This window comes from Nesoenas mayeri (genome assembly GCF_963082525.1).
Source record: "Nesoenas mayeri genome assembly, chromosome: 6".
NCBI classification, from domain to species: domain Eukaryota; kingdom Metazoa; phylum Chordata; class Aves; order Columbiformes; family Columbidae; genus Nesoenas; species Nesoenas mayeri.
Genome location: NC_137545.1, coordinates 28,867,292 through 28,892,053, shown reverse-complemented (window position 1 = coordinate 28,892,053; position 24,762 = coordinate 28,867,292). Strand labels below are relative to the sequence as shown.

General features: G+C 48.0%; 1 protein-coding gene across 1 annotated transcript in view; it reads right to left on the bottom strand.

The window, feature by feature from the left end:
* Positions 1–24,762, bottom strand: part of MARCHF4 (membrane associated ring-CH-type finger 4) — a 99,054-nt gene that overhangs the window by 23,031 nt on the left and 51,261 nt on the right. The window contains exon 2 of the mRNA XM_080347105.1: positions 4,649–4,804. Coding sequence (XP_080203231.1) covers positions 4,649–4,804 — 156 coding nt within the window. The remainder of the gene's footprint in view (positions 1–4,648; positions 4,805–24,762) is intronic.

Here is a 24,762-nt window from a genome sequence, read left to right as displayed (position 1 = left end):
CTCCTGGATTGTTTCATAACCTACTTGGGAGAAACCTGTTTCTCTGTTTGCTTCAGTGCTTCTCCTCAGAGACTTGTGAGTGAAACCCCCTGCCGCTAATGTAACACAGAATAATAATGTCATTACTATAGTATTTAAAGCCTGATCCATGTTTCCCTTTCCTTGGCACTAGCAGTCTCCAAAGGTTCCCAAGCACCAGCATGATCAGATCCAAGGCAGATATTTGCCTGCAGAAGATACCTGTGTCTTACTGCAGCAGCTTGCTAAGAAGACTTGCTTGCTGGAAAAGACTTCCTACACTCCTCAGAGAGCTCCCCCATGCCTGCCTCAGGCAGTTCAGTTTATTTTTATTGCTGTATCTGACACATTCCCTTAGTATGTATCATTAAGATCCTGAGCTGTGCTAGTCAGCGATTTCATTTTCAGACCCAGGATCACAAGCAAGCAGAGCTCTTTCCTAGAAAGTTGGAGTGGACCATTCCCAGCCCTGCTCAGCTCTGGCTCTCCCCTCACTGCTGTCCTGAGGACCTGACCATTCTCCTCAATTATCTTTCGGAGGATGGCTTTTCTTTTTATAAATTCACCAAGCAAAGTCGTGCTACTGCTGTGGTAGCTTCCCTGTTGTACATTTACAGGTACTGTAGCTTATTCAGATACTGGAAAGGCTGCAGGGAGGAAGGAGGGTCCACCAGGGTCATGTAATGGAAATGTCCAGTTATGAAACTCACTCTCCTCTGTGTGTTGGAGCATCTGGTACGGCTCAGGCTACAGCATCGGTACCCTGGAAAGCCCCCATTACAATGCACAGGCCATGAAGTCTCTCTTGCTGTGACTGCACACATTGCCTGCAGGCTGCAGCTCAGTAGGGACCAGCCAAGGCTTGTACTTAACACATGACAACAGCAGGTTGGGACAAGAAGGAGACCCTAGCAAACGTGTCTCAAGCTTTTTAGCTCAGGAGCTCAGGCTGAAGTTCAAACGCCCTGGCACCTCGGCCACTTTCCTTGCAGATGTGGGAATCCTGATGAAGAGGCCATACAAACGAACACTCATCAGATCTTAAAAGAGCATCAACACAGTCAAAATAGATCCAGAGGAGAACTAGGACCAGATCCCAATCCCAGCACTGGATAACTGAGGATCTCTGGAGCTGAAACAACCCACAAGACACAAAGAGTCAGAGATAACAGCTGTAAACATGAGATGAGCTCCCTGAGACTGCAGACAGTTTTAGGTCTGAGAAGGCTGGTTTGAATGGATCTTGTATCTGCTGAAATCAGAGCATCAGAGTGAATGTGGCTAAGGAGCGGCTGCAAAGGAGTTGTATAGATGATTCCACCATGTATCAGCACCAGAGTGTCTGCAGTGCTATCAAAACCCTGAGTCTCCATGTCATGTTAATAATAATGGGCTTTGCACAAATATGGAAATGGAGAGTAGCATTTAAAGCCTCCATGTCCACGACTCTTGTCTCAATGACTGGCAGACTAGAGAGCAGGAGGATGGATGGATGGATGGATGGATGGATGGATGGACAAAAGCTCTGTATCTTCTGGTTTCTCACAGCTGGTGAGATATTTTTGCTCTTTGCTGTCTGACTGCTTCTTGGCAGGACACTTGCCATGTCATCCAACAACTTTAATCCCCCCATCTCAGCAGGTTTGCAGTGTTGCTGCTTTCAGACCTTTTCTCTTAAATGCCTGCAATCCAGGGATGGGGAGGGGCGTTAATTTACAGAGATTTCATTCTGCCAAAATACCCAACTAAAGGCCTCTCTCTGGCATGAGACATCAAAACAGCCTGGAGGCTGGAAGGAGTCTGTGTTAATTATGCATGAACCATGTTCTCCCACTGTAACTTCTCTGCCCACGCCACGAGTCTCCAGACACATTTGGCCCATACTGTGCTCCAAAAAGTGTGCAGGAGATGTCAAAATGGGCAAACATGCAGATGCCAGGGAACATGTGGGTGTTGGGTGTACTGCCCCGCTCAGACCAACTGGACGTGCTTCAGGGAGCCCAGGGTCTGCCAGATACCTGGGTTTGGCTTTTCAGTGGTTGGTAACATGGGAGGACACACGGATAGTCACCAGGGATAGGTAGGCCATGTTCCTGGTTAAAATCTAGCCAGGGTCAGAGTGTCACCCAAACCAGCTTCATGTGGCAAGGAGGTGTGGTCCTTGCCTGAATTATAGCTGGTCTGGAATAAACAGACAACCATGATTTGCTACAGTATTTGCCCTCCAAAACCTCTACTGAAGGAATTCAGAGCTTTCTAGTAAGAATAAAGCTAGGCAGAAGTGCCAGAAAACCCTGAGAAGAAAGGCCAGAGACTATTTATTTACTTAGAGGTATGCTGTATGTCCAGGTAGCCCCTATTAGCCATGAGTGAGGTGAAGACCAAGCAGAAAGGATGCTCTTCCCACCTGCAGATGCTGTGGCACGTTGCATGGTGACGCGTTATGGGGGGACAAGCTCTTAGTCCTTGTGGGAAGTCCAGGCCTGGTACATCAATCAGCCACTTCCCATGGGATTTCACATACTAGTGCTAGTGTAGCATCTGCTTCCCAGAAAGTGCCTTTGTGCTGGCACCAGGCACAGAGCTGTAACTCCACACATGCCGCATTTATTCCACATCAAGTGGTTTTTCACTCCAGTTGCTTCTTCCCACCCTCCAAATCTCCCAGTGCTTGTGTGAGAAGTGCTGTGAAGTCTAAGCCAGCGATGTGAAGCCTCCAAGCCCAAGGTCTGCATGGTCCTCTGGGACCCTTGCTCCTGGAGCTGGGCTCTTTAACTGCTCCTGCCACTTAGATTTTGTGTTTGTGGCAAAGGCCAGCAGATCAGGCCACTTTCTAATAGAGAAGCCCCAAAAAAGCAATGCTTTGTGCAGGCTTTTGAATGTGTGTGGGAGGGGAGCTTGTCCGTGAATATATCCAATAAATTTTGGCCAGGTGAGGAGCAGGAGGAAAGTCACTGACCCATTGCCCTGAGCCACCTGAAGGCATAGAGCATTTGGAGGTCATTCATTAAAGGCAATGCTGGCTGTATGCACATTCATAAATATTCACCCACAAACCTTCACTGCTGTTCAGCATCGCACTCCTGATCTGAGACAGAGGAAGCATTAGGGCACTCATGGACCAGCTTTCCAGAAATAAACAAACACCGCTTTGTCCACATTTCCCCTCCTGTTTTTCAATCTGCTCTGATTTATGAGAGCCAAGAAATTAAAGCACCCCAGGTCTGGGGCTTCGGATGAAACTACAGATCCCTCCAGCCCACGGCACGTGGAAAATTGAATTAGGAGCTGTAGGGACTTGCAGAGAGCAGGCAGTCTTTTTCCTTCCCCCCAGCAAAATTGCTCCATGATGCACCACTAATTTCACTATTTCATTTAAGTCTGCAGCCCTAAAGGGCTGTCCCTGTTTCCTCACTGTGGTTAGTGATCTCAGGCCTGAAAAAAGACACACAGAAACTGCAGTTTTGAGGAGAGAGCAGGACTTTGCATTCCTCCCACTCCCATACAATTGGGCAACATCAACGGCAAAGTCCTTGTCTCCTGTTAGAGAGCAGAGCGACAGAGCCAAAGCCTTCCACCAGTGCTGGACAGACCAATATCCTTACAGACATTGCCCCAGTCCCTAAACCACAACATGCTGCTGTAATGCCTCTCTGGTCCAGATGATGCTTATTAAGCAGTAGTGCCTGGATATAATGTGCTTCCTTATGTCCAAGGCACCAACGGTACTCAGCAAAGGCATGCAGCAATTAGTCCATCTTCAGGTGTTGCCCTTGCAATAAATCAATAGCTATTAAGGATAATTTATCCCATTTTTAACAGTCACACAGTTTTCCTCATTCTGAATCTTGATTTCAATTACCAGCCTGCAGTGAGGCTTATTAAACCACAGTGCTTTTGATCTGGGAAGAGAAAGAAGGTTGGTACTCTGATGCCTTTCACAGCCACTCACATCAAGATGTGCTTTACCTGTTGTGTGCATATCTGCAAATGTCCACCAAGAATCAAGCTTGGAGAGACCAGAGCATCAGAGCAAACACCCCTTGGGCCATGCCAGTATGTATTTGATCATGGGGGAGCAGTAAATTGAAAAGGGTGGCAGGATCAGATTGCTGTAGGAGCCCTCCATCCATCTCCTCCATCCTTCATACCAACACAGAGGAGGCTCAGCAGGAGGAGATTGGGGCTAACGGGACAACTAGAGACACATGCAGTCTCAAGATACAGTGCTCTCACAGACTGTGCCCTGTTGTAGGAAATCCCATAACTGCTCCATCCCATCTGACCCTGGGGACAGTGGCATACCTGTGGTCTCCTGTGGGTGAACATATTTGAAGGGCTGCGAGGTGCTACAGCACTATTGTGGTCACACTGGCATTTTCAACAGGAGGCAAATGAATGTGGGAATTGTCAAAGGACCGAGAATAGACTCCCAAGGGATGCCCCTGGTGCCACCAAACAGAACATAGGGCCTCTTTGGACCAGCCCCCAGCAACCCCTTCTAGTGTCTCGAACATATGGATCACTGTGCGCTGGGAAGGAAAACCCACACAGGTAAAATCCACTTACTTCCAAAAACAAAAATAGAAATGAGAATAAATAGACTTTGAAATGTCTCTAGTACCTTTACCTGCAGAGGGTTTTTTGTGCTTATGGCAATGACGTGATACTTGTAGTAACACAGCTCACAGCTCCAGCAGCCTCTCTCACTAATCCATTTGATCAGACATGGCTGGTGCGTGCACTTCACCGATCCGTCGCACCGACATGGGCTCAGCAACTCCCCCTGAAAAAGACAGACAGCATCAGTGAGGCTATCGTCCTCCCACAGGGTCTGAGCACAGTATCACATGGCACGGCACAGCTTGGCATGGCACTGCCTGGCATGGCAGAAACTGGTGCGGGCCGAAGTGCTCCATCCTCCACCCATTTGCTCTTCGTTCCTTTTTTACGTGGCTTGTCTTAGGTAATTGTGCTGCCTTCAACCATTCTGCCTCTAATAACTCTTGGCTGATGTGAACAGAGTTTGTCAGGGATGTAACAGTCTCAAATACCTGGCTCGTACGGAGCCCAGCACTGCGTGGTACTGACCAGGACTTGCCAGGCAGTGGGAGCTTGCAGCGCTCCACATGGGACTCTCCTTCCCAGAGCTCCCAGACCCGGAGAGACACATCTGACCGTGGGTGGGAGGTGTGTGTATTGGTCCTCAAAAATCCTCAAATTTCACCCCCTACCCTGTCCAGTTCCCCAAGGCAGTATGTCCCAAAAGTGAGTCATACTGACAGACAGCTGGGAAGGCTGGCTATTTTCACCCTAGAAGCAAGCAAGATGAAGAAAAAGTTGTGTCCTGGCTTGTGACACACAGACATTTTAAGTGACGGCTGAAACAATGAACCTCCTGGCTCTCTCCCTTGTTTCTGCTGCTGCTTTAAACAGGGCATCCATGAAACCCCAATATTATTCTGATCCATCTGTCTTCCTGTTCACCATGGGACTAAATTTCTCTTCGCACACACGTGCTCAGGAGCTCATTTCACAGTCATTCACTATTGCTTATTTAGGGAAAAACTGAGCCATTAGATTTTACTCCCCACATCTTAATGTTTAAAAGCCACAGTATAGACCCCAATAGTATATTTAGCTGTGATCCAAGATCTAAAAGCTTTTAAAGGCAGAACGAGACTATCTATGGGACGGGGAAGGCAGGCATCACGCTTTCAGTGTTCGGGAGAGGATACTTTCTCTTATACCCCTAGATCAGCACCATCATAACCACTGATGGAGCACCAGGATATCAGACCCTGGTGTCTGAAGCTGCTGGACACAGTAAACGACACCCATCCCAGCTGCCGTGGGTTAGGAAACCAGATCCTGCTCTTGCTGACCCTGGTGGGAAATTGTCTTAGCTTTCAGGGTACCACATCAGGTCTCAGGACCTGAGGAACTGAGCACCATGCTGGGGAAGAGTGATACTTTTTTTTAGGAAACCTAATGCAAACACATTAATAACTTCATTTGCTTCAGCTAGGTGACCTAAAACTGTCAACTTCCATGAAAATTTAGCAAAACTGTAAATAACTGTTTATGTTACAAAACCAGGCTCAGCTGTAGGATCTGTGAACCTTTTTCACCTGGAAAGGTGCAATGGTACAAGCCAGGAGAAGGGAAATGGAGAAGGATTAGATGGTAGGAAGGTGCATGTGAGAAGCAGCGCAGATATTTGGCACTCAAAATCCCTGTGTGAGGTGCAGTTTGAGTGGGGCGGGCTCAGGTGTTCATATTCGTGCCCCTTGCTGGGACATGGACGCAAGTACAAGTATGATAAGGAACCCGCATGAGCATGTACTGCTGGGCAGGACGTGAACAGGGAGGGAACAGGGCTTAGCACAGCTCCTCTCATCCCCTGCTTGCTAAACCTGTGCCTACTGCACCCCTCTTCCATGTTAAGAGCCAACCTGATGCAAGCATGGCTGCTCTGTGCCTCTGGTCTACCCTCCTCATCACAGTCCCCGGTGCTTTTATTTTCTCAGCAGCTTCACCCCTCAGCACACAAGTGTGATCCCAGCACCAATCAGGTAAAGCAGAAACCTCCCAGCTCTCCAGTGTCCTTGCCTTTCCGCCTCGCCGCACACCAGGGTCTCCTGCAGGGCTCAGAAGGGCAAGTGAGCAACCCGGGTTTTGTCTAATGAGCAGCTGGAGGCACCAGTGATGAGAGATCAGGAACAGGGTAGAACAGAGCAGAAACTCAGAGCAACAGCCTCCAGGCAAAGGCAGAGGAGAAAAGCTGTAGCTGCAGTCTGGATTCACGTTGGCTTCTTGGGTTCGGTAATAAATGAGTCTAAAAAATGTGAGCTTGTCTCTTCAGAGCCAAGAGACGTCCATAAACATCCTACACTGCTGTGGGGACCCAATGCCCCTTCCCTAATTGGGATGCTCTAACTCAGACAGTCCTGCCGGCTCCTACAAGAGCTCAGGACTCAACTGTGGAGATGAATCCCCCATTTTTTTGATTTTTGCAAATCTAGCAAAAAACCTAAGTTACCACATTTTCTCCAGCCGTGTGAAATATTACATCCTTGCGTGTGGTGCACAGCTATTTTTGCATACTGTGAAGCCCAATTCTGTCCACAGCAGGCATTCATAAAACACTGCCACATGCACACATGCACTCCTGTACCAGCAGAAAAATAAACACCAGGGACATATTAAAGTAATAAATCCTATGTACAGCAAAGGAAAAGGAATGTCTCCACTGGCTGTACAGCAAGCTCAGGAGCAGTTCATTGGCTGTGATACGCAGGATGGACTCACTGTGCGGAGACCTTTGCTAAAAGCTACACACATACAAAAGCAAGCCCAAAATGAGGTGCTGATGACAGCAATTAGGATTGGAAATTAAATCCCCATGTCCATTTCTGTAGGCTTGTAGAAGACCGTTCTGCACATATTCTCCAGTGTGTTCTCACCAATTCCCTCCAAAGACCCATTGAAGGTTCTACTTCCCAACACTTATTTTTGCAATTTTCCTTTGTAGAGTTACAACCTGTCACTTGGATCAGCCTAAGCAGCATTTCTGCTTTGTCAGTCACTAGTGGAGAAATGCTCCACAGCTGCAGGCTTCATCCTCAGCTTACTATCTCGTACCCCTGAAACAATCAAGTGGGCTTTAGACTCAGGGCACCTGCCTTTTTTTGTGCTGTTATCCAAGACTAAACTGGGGTTCATGTCAAAGGTGGAAAAAACAGAGTTAACAAAAAACGAAAGGTGTCTCTGGCTCCAGCTATAACCCTCTCAACATATGGAAGAAGTACTCTTCCCTGTATATTATTACTATTCCCTACTTCTGGGAAGAGAAAAATATTAAGCAATTACATATAATATTCTTCTTTATTTTCTCTGCCTGTGATGGGAGCGTGTCCCTAGGAGCAGCAGCAGCAAGGCCAGGCTTTACCTTGAGGAGGACAATACTGCTGGAGATGAACTGGGAGTGTGGGTCTGTTCCAGCTCTGTCCTCTCCTTATAAATTCTTGATCTGTGCCCATTGCAATACGTCAAAGTGGTTAATGATTATCTGGGCCTTGCTATTTTAAGCCTACTGGGAGGAGTTCTGAGAAAGGACAGGAAAAAAATTATTGCCAGCGCTTGCTTCTGATGCCCAGTATAATCAGGGAGAAAATAACAACGTCAGGAGCAGCGTCACCCCTGCTGCGTGCTGGTGTGAGTGCTTCGACCGCCTATTTTATCTGCCATTTATCACTACTGGGAGCACATCCACACATTGCTACCAAAGCTGCAGCTGCTCACCCACCAGCAGGCAGCCATGGGATGTTTCCCAGGCCTGTCCTTTAAGCTTTAAATTAGCTATAGCAAATCTGCCCACCTGATCTCCTTTGAAAATGGCAGGGCTGGGGACAATGGTGTCATTGGGCCAGGACTCTGGTTTTCTGGGCTCTCCAGCTCTGCTGACCCACGTCTACTTCCTGGGCTCCTCCTGAGCATCAGACCAGCTGGGAAGATCTGCATTCTGCTACCACAGCTATCAAAGCAAACATTTTGAAAACTGGTGCAAGCTGTAGAGCATATCAGGATGGTGATCTTAACACCTGCGGTGTGTTAACACTTCAGCTGTGTGTTTTCCCTGCTCAGGTGTAAAAAGCAGCATCAGTCATTAGTATCACTCACAGGACCAGTGCCCCAGGCCAGAGCAGGGCAGTGAGAAGAAGCTGAAATAGCTGTCTGCACTGTGAGGGCTACCAAGTCTCTCTGAGTATACACATACAGCTCCAGTTGCTCACAGGAGTAGCTGCACACATGAATCTGACTGCTAGCATTTATGCAAGTTTGTCTTGTTTGGAAGAGGAAACTAGGAACATTTAATTTCATGTCTTCAACTGAGTCTCCTAAAAACACTTGAAACTTCACATTGAATTTAAATGCAGTGGGAAGTTTTTTTATAGCAAATAAATGCCAAATGATTTCCGTATTAGGAACACAGTTACAGAGGAATTAAGTCTGATGGCAGATAAACCCATTGTTACAGAGCTGGTAAACTTCAATAAACATGTACTAATGATCACTTTGTCTTCACACACTTACAGGAACTCCCCCTCAATCCTTTTAAACTAAACACTTATGTTACTACCAGCATTTCAGATTCTTTCCCTGAGTACCCTCCTGTGTGTGAGTACTGTGCCAGCCAGCAACAGGCAACAAGGGACACATAATAAGCACCTATGAATGTGTATATTGAATGAAATTCTCCAGCACTTGGGGAGATCGATGCAGAGTCTAGACCCAGCAAGGAGTGAGATGGCTTACATCCCCCGTGGTATTGTGACAGCACAGGACACATGGGGCGTGCATGGGGCTCTGCAGCGGGGTGGCATCTGCCCCATGCCCCAATAGAGCCAGGCACGGACCCAGTTTCTGTGCCAGCAGCAATTTGCCAATAGGTTTTATTTGGGGGAACATTCCTGCGACCAGGCAGCTCCCTAAAACTTGTGGAACCTATAGGAAAACCTATACAAGTAATTATAAAAAAAGCAATCACTCAGACTCCTTGTAGCTCTCTTCCCACCCCCAGGAACCATCACTGTTGCCATGCCACCTCCATGACCGGGACTTGCTTATCCCACAGCTCCCCTGCAAGGCCGGGCATGCCTGCAGCACGCAGAGGCAGCGCTGCCCCATGCCAGGCAAGATCTGTGTGCCCTGGGGGCAACAAGCACCCCTGACCCCAGCAGAAAAAGAAAATGAAGCCTCATAAAGCACTGAAGAAAAATCCAGCTCTAGACAATTATTTCTGTTTCTCAGCTGTGGCTTTAAGCCTGCGGCTTCCTGGCTGACACATTCTGCGTGGGATCTCGGCCTGGGAGCTCCCTGCGGCAGGACCACATCTCTGCAGGACTCTGGCACAACAGAGGTGTGGGTCCCTCTCTGGGGCTCTTCATCCCCACCGCTGTACGACTGAGCAGCCACAGCCGGGCACGGCATTCTGGGGGCTCTGAGATGGGTGCGGGGGGGTGGCACAGCTCTGCTTTTTCCTGGTTTTCTGCAATTTTTGATGGGTATTAGCTGTTCTGGCAGCCCTGCGAATAGGGCACTTATCTCCAACAGGGCGATGACTAATCTAGCCACAAAATACAGGCATCCCTCTGCCTACAGGCTGGGTGCGAGTAGAAAGGCAGCTCAGCTTTAATACACCCAGCAAAAACATTACACACCCCTCTGGGACCATGAGGCGTATTTTGGGGCTGCCTGGAAATGTGGGTGCTAGGCAGGAAAGGGATACATTTCACAAGGTCCTGAGCTAAGACCCAATTTTTGTTCTAGGGCAAGACATGTCTGAAAAGCCATCACATCTGCAGAGCTCCCGATCCTCCAAAAACAGCACAAATTGCCTCTCCGCCCACGGAGGCTGCTGCCGCAGCACCTGCAAGGAGCACCGAGGCTGCTGGGGCTTTTCTGCACCTCTCTGATGAAAACACAAAAGCTGCAGCCACAGCTGCAGGGAGGGCACAGTGAGACCCACTCCACAGCCCCCTTCTGCAGGAAAATTCGTCCCACCAACACTACGAGCTATGTGACTTTCTGTCTGAGCAGCTGCTGCCCACAGCCTTCGGCTTCACCACAGCCAAAGGGAATTTTAAGCCATCTCATCTCCTGCCCGTCTCCAGTGTTTTGTGCCTGTCACTGCCTCTGGGACAGACAGATGCATGGACAGAGCTGGGGGGTGGCAGCTCAGAATTTGGGACTAGGACTGATACAGGGGAAGGAAGGGAGACTTTTTTTTCTGAACCTTATTGATCCCCACAGGGTTTCTGTGACTTTTTGTTGCTGCAGCGCTAAAGGCTCAACACCCCACCTGGCCTGCTCACCATGGCATCGGTGAAGTTCACCCATGTTTTACGCCAAAATATGTTCATTTTGGTTAAAGCAGATGACTCAGGAGGCTAAGCTGTGTCAGAGGCAGATAGCAGGAAAAACCCCCATGCCCCTGTGCACAACAGTGCGGGGATTTTGGGGAGAGGAGTCTGGCCGGTCCCCATCCCGGAGCTGTGTCCCAGTCAGCAGAGCACAGGAAAGCCCAAAAGGCCCCTGAGCCACACCATGGTGTTGGCTGCCCTCTTTACCAATTTGCCCTGCTCCTTCTCTGTCACCTCTGAGTGGACAGTTCAAAAGCAAGACCCCCACAGTGCTGCTCATGTGCTCCCGTGATGCCACACCAAAAAAGCCTGAGGGCAACCTCATAACCCACCTTTCCCACAGGGTAAGCAATGATGCAAGGGACTCGGCTGGGCAGCAGCAGGAACAGGTCTCCTCTGCAACACAGATCAGCTCATGGCCCCACCAGGGAGCAGAAAAAAAGATGGCTTTTTTCCCCCTTTAATTGCTAAAATCTTAAAGAGCTCTCCAAGGTAGGAGGGCAGGCGAGAGACAAAGAAAGACCAGGAATAAAAACTCAAGGAGAAAAAAAAGGAGGCATAGACTTGAGAAGTCCTCGTCGCAGAAAGCCCCGTGCATTAGAGAGCGGCTCTGCCTCCCTCAGACAGTCAGCTGCCATGACTCATCCTCAGAGCCGTCTGGAGCGGTGCCCTCGCTCCTTCACTGATTTCCAGGGAAAGGTGATTGAACACAGCTCCATGGAGCTTAATGTGAGCTATCACTCCTTTGTGCAATGCCTCGGAAACAGAAAAGCAGAGCAGGAATGTTGCGGAGTTTAATGTGAAATATTTGGATGTGGCTCTACCCGTTCCCACTAAAAAATAAGGAAAAAAAGGGCTTGATTTTGGCTAGGGCTGTTTCAATATTCAGCTGACAGTAACTTGCCCATGTGTTTGCCCATAGGCAGGCACAATCCACCAGCTCTGGGCACATCCCTGCCACCACTGGTAAAGACCAAAGGGAGTTGCTACAGGTGTCTCATGGTTTGACATCAATTTCCTTTAAGAAAAAGTACTTCAAAGGAACAGAAAGCATACATTTTTGTGAGAAACAGAGTATCACAGTGCATTTTTTGTGCAATGGGCTACAGAGGACTTTAACACCTCAATTTCAGGCTAGTGAAAAGTGAAGGGCAGAGAACCCTATGAGGTAAGTCCCACTCAGCAGTGAAAAGGGCACAGCACGGAAAGCTGCCCTCATGCCCAGGGATGCTGAGGGCTGGTTCTCACCTGGCACAGCCACTGCTGGGTGACTCAGAGGGCTGGACAGTCCCTAAGGGTCCCTTTGACTGAGCCAGAAGATGCTGAGATCTGTCTCTGTGTGCAGGTCATGACGACAGACAGGCCGTTCTGGGAAGACATTCCTCGGAACAGGAGTCATGACCCAGTACTTGTCATTGGAGCAAATAACACAGCGGGGGACATGTTGCTGTCACCACTGAAACCAAAGAGAAGAAGCCAGGACTGATCCTGCCTTGTGTCCAGCAGACTGGGCTGTTCTGCACTGTGCGACACAGCAAAGGGCTCTACTGACTTCAGAGAGAAAACACGTGCCCTGACTTTCCGCAGGTGTTCTTCTCCAGCAGTTTGTGCCAGCAGCATCTCTTGCTTTGTTTATCAGCGAAATGCAAGCCCTCGGTCTGCAGAATCCAGGCATTCGGGTAGTGTCTCCCTGCTGCACCCCATCAGGCCCTCACACCTCTGTGGGATGCAGTATTGTGGTCCACTTCATATGGACTGGAGGAGCTTGCCCACCTCCCAAGTGACCAGGGGTTGGAGGTGACTTGCCCCCTGCTCTGACCACTGCACCAAGCTTCATACTTCGCCCCTTTACAGCCCCACCGTCTTGTATTTTCAGCATCAGCCCTTTTGGGTAGCCAAACTCCACACAAATTAATTTCTTGAAGTCAGAGGACAACCTTCCTAGTGGGTGAAAACCCAGTTTCAAGAACCAGGGCTCAGTGCCCATTCAACAGAAACAGCAACTGGTGGACCAATGCCACAAAGGACCATGCCACTGCCTACGTGCATCACCATCAAAGTCACACCTGCAAATGGCACCCCCACCCCGTTTCTCTGGCGCGGGGAGGCAGACACCAGGATGTCCCAGCTGCACAGGGACATGCTGGCCGAGCCCAGTTGCACCACTGCCTGCCATTGCTCCCCCAGCTATCCCACCGGCACTTGGGTGGTCTCAGCTACGCCATCAAAATACAAGTAGAAAAGGTTTGCAAAAACCTGTTCCACCAGAACAAAGTCAACCCTTGCCTGAAATATGGAATAACAAAGGATTTTCAGGAATTACTTATTGATAGCTCAAGGAGCAGAAAGACTACAATATATAGATCACACTGGGATTTATTTGCTTTTCTCTCTACAGAAGGATTTCCACAAGAAAAATAACTTTGCTTAGGTGTTCTAGAGCCCACTTCATCCTAATGTCATTGAATGTGGTTTTGATCAGCTGATTTAAGTAATTCTTACTAAATGTTGCTCAGTTGCAAGGAATGAAAAGGCAAGCATCTCAAATATCACCTGCTGTGCCTCATCAGGTGTGATAATAGCACCAATTAAGTGAGGAGGCTTCTGTGCACAGAAATCACAGTGCTGCACATGTGAAATCAAGACACCTGAGCACCCCTGAGCACTTGGCTGTTGGAACAACTTCAGCTCCAGGCTCGTCCTGAATACAGAACGGGAGCTGTCTCAGCATCCCAAAGACGTGTCCCAATCTGAAGCTCTCAGGCTTTCACCTGAAGTATCGAGGCTTTAAACTTCTGCAGATTTACTGTAGACCACATCCATTTTGTGAGATAGAATGCTCTGGTCTATTCTGAAAGATAAACGCACTGTTGTTTCACTCTGCTTCTTCTTAATTGAAAAATAAAAGTATTTCAGACAATACTTAGATTTATTCCGTGTGAGACACACAGGTGAGCTCAGTTTTGTTCCCTAGTATGCCAAGTAAATCTCATGCAACTCCATGAAGCCAAACAACTCTTCAGCACAAATCAGGTGCCCTTAAGTTATGGGTGGTTGTAATAAATTTTCAACCAATTAGAGAGGTTTTTCTTTTTTCTTTTTTTTTTTTTTTGTATAAATGGGTTTTTCTAGTGAAAACGCCTTAGCTAAATAGAATTCTTCTAAATATACCACTTCTTTCCCATGGAAAAAAAAAAGAAAAAAAAAAGGTAGCAATTATTCCTTATTATCTCTAATCCTTGGGGACCTTCACCTTTCTACTTCTTCAGTCCTCACCAGATCCATCAATGCGTATTTTAAAAGTTCGAAGCATAAAGTTAATGCTTTCAGCATGCAAGTACCATATAATGCAATTCTTATCAGAGATGTGCTCATAATTCAGCAAATTGAACTTTGCAGCTACTTCCCTGGGAAGCTGTTCATAAAGATACTCAGCTAATGGCCATTTCAGAAAACATTATGGCATCAGCCGCTGAGGAGCAGCCATGGAAAATCCACAGAAATGGATGATGATTTGACCCTCTAGATGATAGATCCCACTTTTAAAGACAGTGAAACAAACAAAGCAATAGATTTTTTTCCTTCCCCCTCCCCCCCTGCCCCAAGAAAGCTGAAAACCCCTTCAACATAAGAACTGAGAAAATCTTTATTCTGTAACATTTGTCTCCTCTTCCCAAATGAGAAAATGACCAGGTGCTGCTGGCAGCCTTACAGCAGTGAGATGCTCCTTCCAAAAGTGCAGCTACCGCTTAAGAGACGATTCGTGCCGGTACCATCAGCTCATCAACACGGGTCAGAGGAAAATACCAGTACTGCAGGATTTGGGGGTTCCTGTTTGCCATTGGACCCTCAAGTGACCCCCAGCCAGGACTGAGGGCAGCAGGGTGGGGAACCGGGGGAGCTGTGTGCGCTTTCAGTAAGTGGAAGCCAATAATAAGGTGCAGACAGAAACGTTCCCAGTACCCAAAGGCAGCACTTCCCAGCTGGGAGTGGAGACAAAGATTTGGCAGGAGGGGCTGCCCAGTGGCTCTGGATGGGGATGGTTATGCAGAAGCCTCTCCTGCTCCACTTGGGCTGGTCAAGATCACCAGCTTAGGGATAGAAACCCCCCAAAGCTGTTTGTGTCTCCTGCCATGTGGGGTGGCAAAGGGACAGGTGTGGCCACTGGCCTCGGTGCACCCAGGGTGCAGGGGTGCCAGCTGCCATCGGGGACAAAGACACTTGGGACAGGGTTGAAAGCAGAAGTGGCAGAGGGACAAAGTGGGAGACAGCACATCACACACACAGGGCTGCCGCGGCTGCAATATAAAATAATGAATATGGCTTGTTTACTTTTAGCTTTGGTAACGCTGCAGGACTAAGCTGTTTCATTAAGACATGGCCTGATCCGCTTTTCCTTTCTGCCTCCTGGACTTGAGGAGAAGAATATGCAATTACAACATTCACTCATGTAGAGCCCTTCAATTACTGGGTAACTCTGCTATGGCTTTTACAAACGTTACAAGACTCATGCAGTAGGACATGACATCTGAAGTAATTCATTTTTCATCTGCCGATTAGCAGAAATTAAAATGGTTCTCAGAACATCCCAATTTTTATGTGAGATCAAGTTCCTTGTTACTACAGAGTGTCTTAGTAGGGAAGGTATTTCTTTTTCATGTCTCAGGCAACCCTGCAAGCAGAGATGCTGAACAAAAATATATGAAGGAGGCGGTGGAGGGGAGAATAGAGGCCCTCAGGGACAGCAGGTGGTGGAGCTCCAAAGCCCAGCCTTCGAATCCTGCCATAAGGTCACTTAAATATTTGGCGGAAAGTCAAAACGCTTGCTGGCACAAACGTGCACTGGAGGCAGCGGCACCTCCTTTGGAAATGATGCTGTTACAGAGTGAGACTGAACTGCCTTTACTGGCAGTGAGTGAAAAGCCAGCCATAAATATAAAGTATTTCTTCATGTAGTGATGATGGATGCTGTGCAGGAACCCCAACGAGCTGAAACAAGCACTGCTGGTAATACCTCTGCAATGGGGAAGGACATGCAGGGCTGGGGGGGGTGTCTGCAGGGCTGGTAGCTCAGGGTCACACCTGGAGGGGCCAGGGGGCTGCAATTAGATGGGAGAGCCAGCGGCAGCATGGAGCAGACAGAGCAAGGGACAGGTTAAGGGAGGGGATAAAATCAGGGAATCTTAAACCACTTGGCCATGGCAAGAGTGCTCACGTTGCCCTTTCATTTGCTTTCTACTTTCAAGGCATTGTGGGTGCTGAAAAATTGAGGTTAAATCCCCTGGGGAAAAGCTGGAATTAGGAGGTGGGTGAATGTGTTCTTGCCGACTCCCAGCACCATCCTCCCTCCCACCACAGGAGCGTGGTCCAGAGCTCATAAACCTGTAGGCCCACTTAGTCGAAGTGCAGCAAAAATAAACCACAGGAAAGGAGAACAGGCAGCTTAATCCCCAAATCCCTTTGCCTTGCATGACAACTTTCCAGCCAAGAGCAGCTCAAGAGGATAGAGCCAACGGTACCAGTGCTGGCTGCACTATCTCTGAAGCTGTACAACATTAATTCTGATTTTCCAATGTTGCCCTGGCCAAAGGCCTCCTGTATAGGAAGCTGCAGGAATCCATGTGTTTCAGTCTTTGCCTGCACACACCTCCTGGTGAAACGCCTTGTTATGTTTTCCCAATCAGCTGGGGAATCCAGCTTTCCTTTTCACAGGCAGAATATAAAAAAGAGAGGAGAAAAGGTAGAAATAAATCTAAGTATAGCTGTAACATCAGTAAAGGGGGCCACAGAGGCCATTTTCTATTTTTTTCCTTCAGTCTTCCTTTTGCACAAGAACGTAGTTTTATTGTGTGTGTAAGAATGAAATACACACAGAGAGGCATGTGTATGTATAAATATGCCATGGCTCTGAGGTTTTGACACTGTCGTCATTAAGATATCAAGCATTACATAGGGCTGATTTATTATCTGACTCTGCAATAACCTTTCAAAGATATACTGATTAGCAATTTGCATATTAACAAACACATCAACACTGAGGCAATGTCAGATGTCGTGCATGGCTATGTTACACTCCAGAGGTGGCTGAATTTCAAACAGTGGCTAAATCACTTGTATCTTTTGCCACAAAAGATGCTCTACTGAAATACAAATTATTACCCTCTCTGCTATTGGTCTTTATTGTGCTTTGTCAAATTGCTTTTCCCACTCCCTCTGGGATTTGCTGTTATCAGATACAGAACCTGTTTCTGCCACATCAGCTTCCTCCTACTACACCTGGATTAGGTTATTTAACTTGGTGAACTACACCCAGACTGGGCTGTGACGGGTCCTCCAGCATCCTCCATTTGCTAGGGGGTAGGTGCCTTCATCTGAAACAACTTGCCTCCTTCCTCAGCGAGATGTGTCTCTGCACAGGAAGGCACCTGCTCCTGGCCAGGCTTTTCTTTTGTCTTGGTAATGTGCTCAGCCTGCTCTTGGGCAGGGTTCGGAACGAAAAGCTGGTGTGCAACAACCACATGCTTCAGTCACTTGAGCTGCACAGAGACATCGCTGCTGTTATTTACCACCGGTGGAGATTTTATTTGCTTTCTAATCTTCAGTCAGCTTTTAGAATGGGATTATCCTTCACACCCACTCAGCTGCTCTACCCCACTTATCGGTGCGCCAAACTAAGAGGGACATGGAAATGTGACATTTGGCCAGCCCCCTTTCCTGATGATAACCTACTGTCTTCTGGCAGGACCAGCTACTCCTTCACTGTTGAAGTTACTCCTTCACTTCATGCTGCCAGCTGGGTCAGCAGAGAGAGGTAAAAAGAGCGATCGGGGTCTCATCACTTTGCCCCAGGCATCATCATTGCAAAGTGGTATGGGCAAGGAGTCCTAAGAGTTGAGATCTTTCAGTGCTGTGCTCTTGGGCTTTGTTATGCCAAGAAGATTTTAAGAGGTTTTTGACAGTTCCTGAGGCTTTTTCTTGTGTTTGCAGAACTGGGGTTGGTAGAGAGATGAGCACAGAAATGATCATTATTCAGAGATGTGTATTACCTGGAATAAGTCCTGCTAATTGTTGAGATTTGTGTTCAGGGCAGAGTAGTGTGTAATCAGCTACTGATCTGCTCCTTGGTGCCGAACGCTGAGAAATTGTGTCTGCAGAGACGAAAGCATTCAGGCAAGACTAAAGAAACTCATTACCCAGCCATCACCCTCCACAGCGATGCTCCAGGAATGGGAAATATCTGTGTCAGCCACCGGAGCTCCTTGTGGGCTGCAGCGCACTGGGAAGCACAGCTGTCTGCGGTCGGCATGAGCAGAGTGGGTCCCAGCCCCAGCTCTCCCTCCTGCAGCTCTGCCTATGACATGCTGTTGGGTTTGGGGCAATCTCTGTGTCAGGATCTTTGTTCTATGTGTCAGGGTAATGATTCTTATTCACCACACACAGTCAACTGGAGACTTCATTTATCTGTATCAGTCCGGGGCTTTGAGATCTTGAATAACCAAGGCTGTTGAAGGGCAAATGATTAAATGTGCCTGGCCACCCATCTGTATGGACACTGATCTTCGCTGGTGTGCCTTTGCTGCTCTGGCAGATGGAGCACGTCCCAGCCTTGAGCACTGGGGCAGCCCATGGCTGCTGTGGAGGAAAGTCCCATTCCTTGCAGCAGTCTTGTCCACCCACAGAGGTGCTGAAGTGGAAAGTATCTTTCAAAGCCTCCCACCAGCATTATATGAAAGTAAACTCAGTGTTCAAGGGAAAATAAATTATCCTACTACTCCACAGCCACCTAGTCAGGGCGCTTCTCTTATTCAAGACATTTACACGCAAATCCTCAGTCCGACTTCTGCATCCTTGCTGAAAGGAATGGGCATTGGGACATGATTTTTTTAAACTTGATATCCAAAATGAGTATCTCCAGCTCCCTTGCAAGCCTCTGTGAAGTGCTGGTGCTCAGCAAGGTCCTTGGCTCCAGGGATGGCAGAGCAGGGTTGAGGTGCCTTGGCAGGGACATGGCGCCTGCATCCTTGACTCCTGCCCAAGCTACATCTGCCTTCATGTCTCATATCCATGTATTTCCAGAGGCAGTAAATTCACTCGGAGATTTATTTTTTGAGGGGCAGTGAGCAGGAAATGGAACTGGTGGTGCCTGCTGGCAAGGGTACTTGTAGCCATCCAGAGAACATGGGCTTCTGACAACACCAGGGCCTGGCAAGTGGTAACGCTCCTTCTGCATCTTCCAGATCCTCTTCTTTTGCTGGGCCACCATCCCTGGGCTCTGCCAGCAGCTGGGAAAGCTGAGCAGGATCTTCAGATAGGACCTGCATCCTGGGCTTCACCATCCAAGATCTCCAGCAATTTTGTCCCCCTGCTGCTGCGAGGAGAGCAACAATTTTTGAATTTTTAATTTAATTTATTTTCTTTAGTTTCTTTGCAGATGTGGGAGATGAAAGTCTGCCTGGCAACAGCGCTGATGAGCATGAGCACACAGGGGGCAGGTCTTGAAACGTGCTCTGCTGCACTGCCACGTATTTCAGGGCTGGCTATATTACAGACAGAGAGCAGGGTGCCCAGGTTTCCCCCGATCGGCTTTTTTTTGGGGGGGTTAAATTCACTGCTAACAGGAAATAAAAATAATCAAAGCCTGATACTATTAGATCTGTCCATTGTTACAGGGGGGGTAGCTTGCCTCCCACCTTACCTGATTAGACTGCAAGGACACAGGGACATAAGCTGAGTGAGAGTTGTCCCAAGGTGAGCCAGAAATATGGGCATATTTGTCACCACAGGAATGATTTTATTTGCACAGCCTGCAGGTAACTCGGGCAGGTGAAGGCAACGCTCGGCACTGCGGCTGTAAGGGAAGGCAGAGAGGAAGTGGTCACCTCAGCCTAATGTGATGAAAGGGAGTGAGGTGTGAAACTGCAAAGAAAACAGGGCTGGGGAGAGCTGTGGTGCGAGGAGTAAACACAGGCTGGCGGCAAGCGCTGAGCCCTGCCTGCTGCTGCCTGCTGCTGCCTGCAGCCGATAGCAGCGCCCGCTGGGCAGAAACAGCGAGGCGGCAACCCGGGGAGATTTGTTATTTGTTTTTCCCCATGAGACAGGGATAAAACACTGCTAGGACTGAATGTGTCAAAGGCAGGCTGTCTCAAGACTGCCAGCAGAACTGGTCCTGCCTTAACCTGCATGATGCTTTGCTCTGGTCCTGCCTTAACCTGCATGATGCTTTGCTCATCTGCTTCATTCAGGCCTTGAGATTCTGGGCAGGGGGACCTCAGGGCTGATTACCTGCTTATCATCCTGGGGCACAAGCCCTTCAGTGCAGGGCTCTGCACTGTCCCCAGCTTTGTACAGCCCTTTGCACGTTGTCTTCTAGAAGCAAAACCAGGGGGTTTTTTTGCACTATGAAACAAGCTCTGATACTTATGCAAAGGCAGTCTCTCAAAACTGCCCAGTGACTCTGCCATAACCTTTCCTTTCCTGCCTGTCTGCTCATTACATGACCTCCCTAAATCACTGATTTCTTCTTTTCCATCCCGAACTGGTGGGAGTAGATGGCAAGGGATGGGTGCACACGATATGTCACATCCACCCGCACTGTTCTCTCAGGAGAAACAGCACAGGATACAGCCGTGAAAGGTGACAGAGGCAATATCTGGGGACAGACACGGGGAGCAAGGGGCTACAAGGGAAACGCTGTTATCTATCTTGTGGGGGTGCCTTAGAAGAACAGGCATTGGTGTGGGTGTACCCAGCCTTTTTGCCTTTTGATACAGAGTTATGGAGATCGTCACACATAGAAAAGCTTCCCTGTTCCTACTGGGCTGTGGGGGGAGTATCCCAAAGTGCCTTGGCACATGTAACAGCCCTATTACAGCCTTTCTTTTTAAGTATTAATATTGAATCAAAACTAAAAGCATTCTGGATAAAGTGGAAAACATTTCCAGGAGCCCAACTTCCTAAAACACAGTCCAGGGAGAACCTGGGGCTGCTCCAGCTCAGACCGCCTCAGGAGGGACCAAAGAGCAGCAAAGCCTACATGCAGCTGCTTCAGCACTGCACCTCTCCAAAAGGTGTCCCAGGACTTCTCCTACCCAAGCCTTCTCTTTAATTTGGTTACTAAAGACACTTGTGGAAAGCCACTGGGCTCATCTCCATGGTCCTGTCCCTCGTTATCAGACACACCTGAGCACCCCATGTACATCCTTTAAGAGCAGAAAGCAAGGCAAGCTTAGGGTTTGGGTGAAGCAGCAGGATCTTCTTTTGGGGAGTCTCAGGCCATGTGTCCAGGGTTAATCCCAGGGTCCCCAGGAGTGGAGCCTCCATAGCTGAATTACTTCTCAGAGCAGCTGTGAGGAGGTACTTTTTACGCCTCTGTTCAGGCAGGAAGGTGGCTGGGCATGCATTTGTTGTGAGTCACATAGGAAGCTTTTGCTGTTTCTCTGGTGCTGCTGTTGGTACTTTGGTGGCTTGGATCTCGACCAGCTCTGCTGATCTTGCTGAAAACCAACATGGGAAAAACTGAAGTTCTTGGTGAGGCCAGGGAAGGGATAGATATGTAGAAAGGAACCTGTCTGTATAAGGAAGCTGTGTTACCTTTTTGGCAGTAATGTTATGGCCTTGACTTGGCTTCAGTGGGTTGTGATACGTTATTCTGAGTCACATAGGATTAATTTCCCCAGCGGAGTAACAATGCCAATCTGCATCTCCTTCCTAAGAGCATCAGCTCATGAGTCTTGCAGTCCCATGGAGAGAAGTACCATCCATTTTTCTCAGTTTACCCTATCTCCTCTGCTTGTACGTGAGTGGGCATGTAGTGCCTGCATGTGCTTTGTGAGCTCCTTCCCAGGCACGTATTTTAAGTGTTTAGTAACAAAATGCAAACTAACTTTGTTCCTGAATCACAGCTATTGTCATAGGGAAGAGTTAAGTCATCTAGCAGCCTATGGTGACCAGAAAACACCTAAGCCCACTCTCTCATCAAGGAATTTTACCCCCTTCCTGGGCTGGGCAGCCCTAGGGGTCACTTCAGAGCCCTCAGGGACAGATTTGTTTGTCCTGGTCCATGATGCAGCCAGGTGCAAATGGAAACATGAGATCTGAACTAATCTGACTGGGATCCCTCCTGCATCTGCCTTTACTCTGCATGTTTCTCAGGTACAAAATGTCTCAAGAGCAGATTAATGGGTGGATGTGAGCAGGGACCTGGCATGAGTTTTTTAATCTGATGCTAAACACATTTTACCTTTAAGTTTCTGTGACTGAGAAGTCCCTCACTTTTCTGCAGTCCCTAGAGGAGACCTGCTCTGCGCAGTGTGGGACTAGAAAATGGGACTGCCATAGATATAAAGAATGGTAGGTTATGTCTGACCTAACTTGCCCTTGCTGTGTTTTGGGCTCCAGACTTACCCCTTCTCCCATGGACCTGAATAGAAACATCCAGTCAATGGGCAGAGAATATTTTTAACCAGAAAGCCGATCCAGCTCTGATTACGTTTTTTGTTCCCTGATCATCAAGAGTTTGAGATAATCTTGGGGCTAAAAATCAGTTTTCAGTCCACAAACCACTGTTTCTCTCAGGTTTAAGGCCCACAATAACACAGCTGCTTACCCCTGGTTTCTGTTGTGCTCAGCATCCTCCTATCTCTCTGTTTGGGGCTTACAGATTTGCCTCTTTCTCTAACATCATGTTACCTTCTGGGGCTGCCCACCCTCTCCTCTTTCACCAGATTAATCCAGAGTCTCTTTATCTGGCCTGTATTTGACATTGTTTTTTCTGTGGGTCAGGCCAGATTGTCACCTGTATCAGTTCAGCTGATGAATGCCATTACCACCCTCTGCAAACCTTGCTGTGCACTACAGTACTGCATGGAGAACTACATCTCCCTGCACTACCCCTTGGCTCACAGAAACATGCTTTTGCAACCCAGGAGCCTTTCAGGTAGGCATTCACTTATTTTCTGTGATTTTGCTGTGATTCTGTGCTTTTGTGAGTTGTGACACTGCTACCTGCAGTACTGCAAACCTGTCATGAGCTCACTCAGGCCAACCTGTCGTCTCGAGCTCTCTGCAAACCAGGGAGCAGTCTCTGGGAGCACCACAATCCATCTTTTTTGCAAGTGTGACATGACAAGATATTGTGAAACTGAAGGCCAAAACTCTCAGGAGCAATTATGAAATCTGTACCTTAAAGACCCTCAATTCCTCCACTTAATTATCTGTTTTCCTTTACACTTTAAGAAACTATCTTAAGAAATCATCTTAGCCTGTATTATATGAGAGATGAGCACTGCCAGCAGCAGGCTGGAGATGCTGTTGAATTCTTTGGGATGCTTTTCCTTAGGGCAAGGACTTTTTTTTTTTTTTCTTTCCCTGTACTCCTGAATGGCTCATTAGATCCTATTTAGGTGGAAACACTGCTTATTTCACTTGGGAGATACTCAGAGCTGTCTGTCAGGCAAGCGTTATCTACCTGGAACTATTTTGGAGGATGCTCCTCCACAATTCAACAGTAACTGTAACAAGATCACCCAGGTGTATTAGCAAACTGGGAGCTCTGCTGAGCAATAATATCAAATGAGCAATAAGCTGTTTAGCAATCCGAGATTTACTTGTTCCTTCATGTGTTGGTGCGTGAGTTTGAAGCTGGTTGCTTTCAGTGATGGTGGCTGACTTGAGGGTTGCTTGTCCTGAATCAGATTCACAAAGCCTAGAGGACATTTAGCGCAGGGCTAGAAGCTGGCAAAAAGGCTGGGGAGGGACAGGTAGCCCCACTGTGCACATTGTCTGCTTCAAGATCAGGCAGGGAGAGTGATTATTTAGTAAAGTTCAACGAGAAACAATGGGAGAAAGTAAACAAAAATTCCCCACATGAGAAGGGTCTGCCTTAGCATGGATGATGCTCTCCTGGGCTGGGAAGGGTCTTCCCCTTGCATCAACTCTATTCTAGCTTTCATGTGCCATGAGCCACAACACTTCTACCATTCTGTGGATGCCTTTTCCAGACTGCTGCTGTATTAGGAATAACATACCTTTATCCTCGTAGCCAGAGAAAAAAAAGCCTAGAAGCATTCAAGAGAGGCTCTGTCAGGAGAGCACAACCGAGTGTGACTTTAGATGAAGGAGGTTCTTTGCTGTGGAAGTTTTTGTTGCCTTGTGCTGCAGCTTGATGCTATCTCCTTAGACCAGGAGCTGTGAGCCTCCAGCCCAGCCACAGAGAGCAGACCAATACGACCTCTGAGCTACAAGGAGAGGTCCATGGGCTGGTGGCCAGCCACATCTTCTCTCACTTACTGAGGTAAATGCTTTTGTGTTAAGAAACTGGAGCCTGCTTTGAACAGACAGATATAAGATTGAAGGGACTGCTTCAGCAGCCAGCTCCAGCCTCCTGTTATTGCATGTCATATAAATTTGCTTGCAAACATGCTCTGCTCCATTATAAAATCCATTCAACTTAATGCCCCAACTCCTTCTAGAAGGCTTCCCTAAAACCTCCCTACTTGGTTACTGAGAAACTTGCTTATGATTTTCACCCTAAATTTATTCCAGTTCTATCTATGTTAAATATTCCCGCTGCAAAATAATCTGGGGAGCTTGAATAGCTCTTTTTCCCCTTGTGGAGTTCCCCTTCTCTCACGTGTTTACAGAGGTAAGTCAGCCCTCTATCAGCATTTTTTTTTTCCTGGACTCCCAAGCTCCTGCTCATGAGACCACCTCACCGTGGTTATGTGTGTAGCCTGTTCTTGTGCTGCTTCTGGGTTGAAGGTCCCCCTTTAAGCATGAGCTCCTCAAGCTATGTGTAGCCTAGCCCTTCCTGCAGCCAGAC